The 7,649-nt window shown below is 47.6% G+C and overlaps 1 protein-coding gene across 1 annotated transcript; it reads right to left on the minus strand.

The window, feature by feature from the left end:
• Window positions 1-664: 664 nt before the first annotated feature.
• Window positions 665-7,302, minus strand: RPS10 (ribosomal protein S10). The gene is made up of 6 exons (XM_040473245.1): window positions 7,177-7,302; window positions 6,249-6,398; window positions 5,851-6,022; window positions 3,641-3,718; window positions 1,473-1,528; window positions 665-756 (listed from the first exon to the last, which is right to left on the minus strand). The coding sequence occupies exons 2-6, from the start codon at window positions 6,396-6,398 to the stop codon at window positions 715-717; spliced, it is 498 nt and encodes a 165-aa protein (XP_040329179.1). The 5' UTR covers window positions 7,177-7,302; the 3' UTR covers window positions 665-714.
• Window positions 7,303-7,649: the final 347 nt, after the last annotated feature.

Raw genomic sequence — 7,649 nt, forward strand, 5'->3', positions numbered from 1 at the left:
GAGCCGGCCGTATTGCAGTGCAGGGCCAGACATGGTCCCCAAAAAGCCCTCTTGGTACCAAGATGGCACTTGGCCCTGTTGGAGAACATTGCCGCTCTTATCCATTTACTCATGTCATATGCAGGGTCACCACTTTCAAAGGCTCTAAAAGACTGGACAAGTGTTTCCTCCTTGAAGGAGCCCTGCGAGAGCAAGAGCTCCAACTGCGGTTATTCTGATTACGTAAAGACCAAAAACTCCCAGGGGTCTTCATATTGCTGGCAGTCTCTTTCAGAGGATTTTGTGCAATCTTGACGCAGTTTTCTCCTGATTTGTGTAAGCCCTAAGCTTCGAGAAGGTTGAGATTCGTTAATTCCAGGGCTAACAAAACAGCTACCTTCCTGCCACACAGAGTAGCACCAGCATGGCCCCGTCTAGTGAAGATGCTAACTTTCCAAATACCCCCCAGTATGGTAACCACGCTGGATGGGACTCAACAGGGGAGCACGTGCTGCAACACACGGCCCGTGTCTCAGCCAAGTACTGCAGCTCTAACAGCCACAAGTGATGCCACCCTGGATGAAGACAACTCTTTAGACCTATACTGTCTTGTCCCATTTACACTCTGATCCTTATATCATTCCTGTTCAGCCCACAGAATCCAAACCAAACAGGACACACAAGGTTAACTTTTTTCTGGCTACAGATTTATTCAACACAAAACAATCTCCAACTTTACTGAGGTGGCTGACCACGTCCACGACCAAATCCGCCTCTCTGCAAGAGAAAACATATGACATCAATATTAGCAGGATGCCAGACAGGCCTCATTAGCCAATGTAAGGGCTCAAGACTTCAAGCTGTAACTCCCAGCCCTGCTCTTTACTAGCTACAAGACCACCTCCTAGGCCTGTTTCCACATTTGTAAAATGGGAATATGGGGACCCATTCAAGAGTGTGCTCCAATCACACACACACAGAAGCACCCCTAGCACGGGACAGCTGTGGCCTCAACGGTGATATGCCAGCACCTGCCCCAAGCACTTTACCTAGATCAATTAATCTCACAAGTACTCGCGACAGCTAAGACCATCACCTCTATTTTAAGGATGAGGAAACAGGCATGGAGGGAATGTGCCCAATATCACACCACCAAAAGGAAGATGAAGGACCTGATTCCACACCATCTTGGTCCTAGAGCCCAATCTCCAGTTTGTAGTTCTTAACTGTAAGCTTTAGTTCACAAAACTACTTACGGCAGTTAGAATTATGATCCTCATCAATGAAGAAATCACTATGCTCTATGTCGTATTGATTTGGGGTCTTAAGGTTTCAGTAACTTACATATTTATACAAGTTTGTATGCTGTATCTTAATGTAAAAAGAGGTGGGACCCACGACACTACACCATATCCCCAGAACTTGCAGACACCCAGGGCAGAGGCCAGAACAATGACTGCCTATCTACGGAGAGCAAACAGGGGGATACTCACAAACTGGAATTCAGTTGCTGACCCAGCCCCGGCCTCAGCTTTCTTGTCGGCACCAGCTGGAACAAGAAACATCACTTTAGAACCATCAGATGAGGTGATCTACTACAGACCAAGGGAAGCCATTTCAACAATTGTACACCATGAAGTGCAGGTAAATTATACCCACTGGTGAATCACTTCTGCCCCGTCCCTCTCCTGTGGCAGCTTTCCTTATGTCATCCTTCAGAACTCACAGTCCAAACTACCGCCTCCTCCAGGAAGGCTGCCCAGACCACCAAGTCTGAATTATGTGCCCTTCATATAGGCCCCCACTTCCCATCAAGTTACTTACATGCTTCAGATCAGCACCTAGCTTACAGACACAGCGCAATAAAGAAGGAAGAGATAAAGAACATAAAGGCTCACAGAAGGAAAAAGTAACTTCATTATGACCACGGTAAAGAACAAAGATGAAAAGATCCGGTGCTGCCCTGTCCTGTGTGGCAGCCACTGGTCCAAACTGAGGTGTGTGCAGAATACATCAGACTTAAAGACTTGAGAGAGTGCAAAACAATGTTTATACAGATTACATGTTAAAATAGCACCGTATTTTATTTTTCTTAAAATTTTAGTTTGAGAGAAAGAGAGAATCTCAAGGAGGTGCCATGCTGTTCTCAATCAGTAGAGCACACAACTCAATCTCAGGGTTGTAGGTCGGAGCCCCACGTCGGATATAGAGCTTAAAAAATAAACAAATAAAATCTTGCTTTTCTCCCCTCACTCCCCCGCCCCTTTGACAAGCAAGCTATCATGTTCCCAATGCTGTACTTTTGTTCATGTTGCTCTCACCCGAAATGCTCATTCCCACTCAAACTGGGGCTCAGGCCCAACCTCACATCCTCTGGAGAACTACTCCACTTCCCCATGTGATGTGACTTTTTAAAATATTTTTTTTAATGCTTATTTATTTTTGAGACAAAGAGAGACACAGCATGAATGGGGGAGGGTCAGAGACAGAGAGGGAGACACAGAACCTGAAGCAGGCTCCAGGCTCTGAGCCATCAGCACAGAGACCAACACAGGGCTCGAACTCCTGGACCACAAGATCACGACCTGAGCGGAAGTCAGAAGCTCAACCGACTGAGCCACCCAGGTGCCCGGTGATGTGACATCTAATAAGAGCAACCATTAACTTTCTCTGAACTAGGGGCTGGAGAAATTCTTTCTTACTATCCAGTAACAAATTCAGATCAGGTGCTCATGTCTATTTCTTTCATGAAGAATCAGGAACCAGGACACGAAGCAGGTATGTGTGGAAGAAGCTGACGAAAATTCCTTTATAACCTGCTTTCGTATTACAATTGACTGCTTCTTAACAAAGATAAGGACTCTTTAAGTGGCCCACAAAGCTATGAGACCTACACCTTCATCTGACTCTCCTGTCTTCTGTGGTTTAGACAAGCCAGACCAGGTGCCTTAATGCTCACCCCACAGAGAGCTACTGGCTGACTCCCCATACCTCCTTTAGATGTTTGCTTAAATCTCGCTTCTGTGACTGAAAACCCTATTGAAAACTGCACCATCCCCCTGCTTTATTTTTTCCCTGAAGCATCCACACCAGAGGCAGACTATATACTCATTTTTGCTTACCAGTCTCCTACTACTAAAATGCAATTTCAGTGAGAAAGACCCTTTATCTGTTACGTACACTACTGTCTCTCCAGCTCCTACAACAGTGCCCGGTACGTCACAGAAATATATATGTATTGGTTGAATGAACAAACACTTGTTATTCCAAGACAATGCAAACACCTAAAGACAAGGTTCTGAACCATTTTTGCAGAAGAAAAAGACAATTTGAGTGGGCCCTGCCCGCAAGGAGCTTGCGACACAGGAACACAACCACCAACTAACAAAAGCACGTTGCTTTCTTGAAAGTTTTCAGTTTTGCTCTACTTAAGGTCTTCAATAAAGTCTTCCGTGTCCCCAGTGAAAAGGCCTTTTCTCCTAATCCCAATCCCCGCACAAGGCAAGAAACATAAAAGACTCCAGCTAAAGATGACCTGAAGATTGAAACCAAGAATCTTTCCTGGTCATCTTGGCATTTTCGAGGGCTGAGCCCCAGCCAAGGTGACAGAGAATCCAGAGATTCCACCCCAATACCCCGGTACAGATGATGCATTACTCACGGGGCACAGCGCTTCGTCTGTAGGTGTCTCTGTCAGCTTCCCCTCGTGTGAGTCTTGCAGGCCGCTCTCCCTCCAGACCTAGACAAATGAAACCACACTGTGAACATAGAGCAATGTGGGAACTCTGTTGCCTCCAGGCCAAGAAAAGTGAAATTGCTCTCCTGTTCTCACTGGCAACTTAGTTATGATGAGTTCAAGGGGACAGAACTGACACAGAACTACTGGCCAGAAGTTTTGTCATCACTGACACTGGCTCCTCAAATGTGATGGGAGAAAACTCACAATTAAAATGCCACCCATCTGCAAAAGTATTGCTTTCTTCTACTGCACTTCTCAACACAGATACACATCTTCAAATACTTGGCAAATTAAGCAATCCGACCATTTCTACAAATCTCTGAAGAGCCAAAATTTTGAACTTGACCCATCTCTGAAGTGGAAAATCTCCTGTGCAAATGGGAAAGGAGGTGCTGAAAGCCCCACCTCCAACAGTCAGCATATAAATATACAGGCCACCAAGAACCCTTTAGTCCCTGGGCTGTGGGATATACGTTAAGGCAGCTTAACTTATTTCAGAGTTTCTTTATTGTGAGAGAGTGAGAGAGACAGAGAGAGAATAAATATGAATGAATATTCCAAGCAGGCTCTGCACCAGCAGCACAGAGCCCAATGCAGGGTGTGAACTCACCAACTGGGAGATCATGACCTTAGTAGAAACCAAGAGTCAGATGCTTAACTGAGCCACCCAGATGCCCCTAGGCAGATTTAAAAGGTACTTTTAAAACATTCTCCAAAACACTAGAAGTTAATCTCATTCTCTCTACCCAGCACCCTAGAACTTTACCTAGAATCCATGATTAGAATATAGACTATAATTGATCTGAAACACATCTGAACTGCAGGGATCTACCCAGACACAATTTCTTTTCATAAACTAAGAGTACAGTACAGTAAATACAGAAGCACCTCTAACCTCCACATTGTTCCAAACGTCAACTGTATTTTTTTTTTTAAGTATAGGAAGTAAGACCGAACCTGTAGTGAGTGGCTAAAATGCATGCCAGGTCTCGTTTATGCCAACTAAATCAGAATCTGTGGGGGCACAGACTGTTCTTCCCCCGGCCGGGGATTCCAAGATACAGCAGAGAACCTTTGCTCTACTGATACATAATCCCACGTAACCACCAGAATCCCCTAGGGAGCGTTCACAAAAAATAGATTCCGAGTGCTAAGAAGTCTCTCGCCAGGGGAACCTGGACAGTGTGGTGATTATCTGGTTTTAGGACACTGCACCTCATTACCCAAACCCACAAACTGCTTCTCCCACAAAATTCCTATGACAAGTTCTTCCATAACCTAAGGAAAGAAAACCATAACCTTGACAAAACCCAACTGTGAGCCAGCAGTGATCCCCAGCCAGAAGGTAATTCACCACCCTTCTCACAAGCACATCCTTTCACACTATGATTAGGAGTTTGAGTTTTGATTATTTTAACATTTTTTTTAACATTTATTTATTTTTGAGACAGAGAGAGACAGAGCATGAACGAGGGAGGGGCAGAGAGAGAGGGAGACAGAATCGGAAGCTGGCTCCAGGCTCCGAGTCATCAGCCCAGAGCCCGATGCGGGGCTCGAACTCACAGACAGCGAAATCGTGACCTGAGCCGAAGTCAGACGCTCAACCGACTGAGCCACCCAGGTGCCCCAGTTTTGATTATTTTAAATCAAATCAACCAGAGCCCAACGTGGGGCTCAAACTCTGAAACAGTGAGATCGTGACCTAGGCCGAAGTCGGATGCTTAACCGACTGAGCCACCCAGGCACCCCTTGATTATTTTTGCTCCCATTGCCAAGAGACTGTAAATAAACTCTCCGTTTCTTTCACATGTGGTAAACAGCTTTGTTCTGGACTTTTGGAGACCGGCACAATCTCTGTCCTGGAAAAGTTATTCCATGCTCTACCACATGTGCCTGGCCACTGACTATATTCTGTTTAATGGCATCACCTGGAATGGCCTGAAGACCTGGCATGATTGCAGTTCCATTACGAGTCCTACGCCAGGGGACAAAGGTTCCAGGACTTGGCCCACGGTCCAGCTGACACCAATGGTGTATTATAAGAGCCCTTTTGCTCCCCACCGTTTCACATATACCCTTCCTCTGAGAGAGAGAGAGCAACTTCAGAGCAGGCCTTCACGTGGGCAACATACCTTTGGGCCGCGGCCTGCCGGTCTCGGGACGGCTGCGACGCAGAGTGGCAGGCACGATCTCAGGGGGCAGGTGGAGGTAATCACGAAGATACTGGATACCCTCGTTGGTAAGGTACCAATAGAAATGTCTCCAGGCAAACTGTTCCTTTACGTAGCCTCGTGATTTGAGAGACTGTAAAACAGAAAACAACTGTCAAGATGCAACTAGAGACCCGAATCTAGAAACTTGGTGCAAAAGGAAGCTAAATTACGTAGACAAGCTTTCAGGATGTATCTACCTCAGCGCCCTTCAAGGCAGCAAGCAGCTCTGGCTGTCCTGACCTCTCCTTGGAATCTGCCTCCAACATTTAGTGGAAAATCCCTCCATCTGCACCCCACTCCAGCAGCCCCCAGGCTACCTGCATGGCTTTCATGACGTGAAGATTGGGCACATTCTTGTCTGCCAGCTCAGGGTGTTTAGGCATGTGGACATCCTTCTTGGCCACCATCACTCCCTCCTTGAAAAGGAGTTCATAAATGGCAATTCGGTTCTTCTTGGGCATCAACATCTGGAAGGAAGTGATCCATCAAGAGCATTTCTGGGCAAAATAGCCAGGGTCCAGCAACAAAGTTCATGACCCCAAAACGATCACACAAAATTATCGTCCAGTGGGTTGAAATCTCAAACCACGCACTTGAAAATATGCAGGAAAGAGAAGTTCAAACTCCTCAAAACTGACACCCGCCAATTACCCTCCTCCACCTGCCAAAAACGCTCGAGGAAGAAGGTGCCGTGACGTTTGGGCAAAACAGATGTGGGGTGGCCCTTCGCGCCAGACTTCATTCTCACACTCACGTAAGCATAATGGAGGGCGCAAACCCTGTACTCTCGGCAGTATTTGGGGAACTGTACCTAGCGCGGAACGGCGAGGTATACTTTCAGGGACGCAGGACCCCAAACCGAAGGGCCAAGGCCTTCCCTCCCTCATCTACCACTCTTCCACTAGAGCTACAAGGCCAGGTAAGGAGGGAGCCCGGAGGAAAGAATTCAGGATCGAAACAAAAACGGGCAAGAGGAGCACAGTGTCCTCAAACTCGCCATTAGGGTCGCCGCGACACAAGGGCTTCCATCCCCCCCTCCTCAGCCTCCGCAAACGGGACGCCAATCTTCTTTCAGCGCCCCACTACCCGCCAAAGAGCGCCCGCGGCCCCTCTCACGACTCAGAAATAGACGCGCGGGAAGCAGGAGAGTGGCCCCTCCGCCCCGACTGCGGGGCGGAGCGGCGACTACGACAACTGGATGGCCAGGATGGAGGCCGATGGAACCCGCACCACGGAGAAACCCACCTCTGCAGCTACTACGTCCGGGACCGGGGCCGAAAAGAAGGGGCATGCGCGGCGCGGCGTCTCTTCCGGGCTGACGTGCCCCGCCCCCTGCGAGGACCCGCTGGCTGCCTGGGGTGGCCTCGGCGGTGCCTGAGGGACTGGTTGGCTCTTTGCGGCTCGGAACCTGGACCGCCTGGGGGACTCCACGCACGTGGGAGCCGACGCCGGAGCTTGTGAGCCTGCGTGTTTTGTCGGAAAATGATCCCTTTTATGCTTGCGCAGTCCCTTCAGAAACACCCTAATTCTTTATTTCCCACCGATAATTTAACTTCTTATTGTGGAAGTAATACATGTTTTTTGAGCAGGTAGAGAACATATAGGCGAAACAATAACAATAATATAAGAATAAATACAGAATCCCATGAGCTAAAGGTAATGACTATTGACATTTTGGTATGTATGCTTCTACACTCAAACACACCCAAGCAGATATG

This window comes from Herpailurus yagouaroundi, unplaced genomic scaffold, assembly GCF_014898765.1.
Source record: "Herpailurus yagouaroundi ecotype Mexico unplaced genomic scaffold, PumYag 139, whole genome shotgun sequence".
NCBI lineage: Eukaryota > Metazoa > Chordata > Mammalia > Carnivora > Felidae > Herpailurus > Herpailurus yagouaroundi.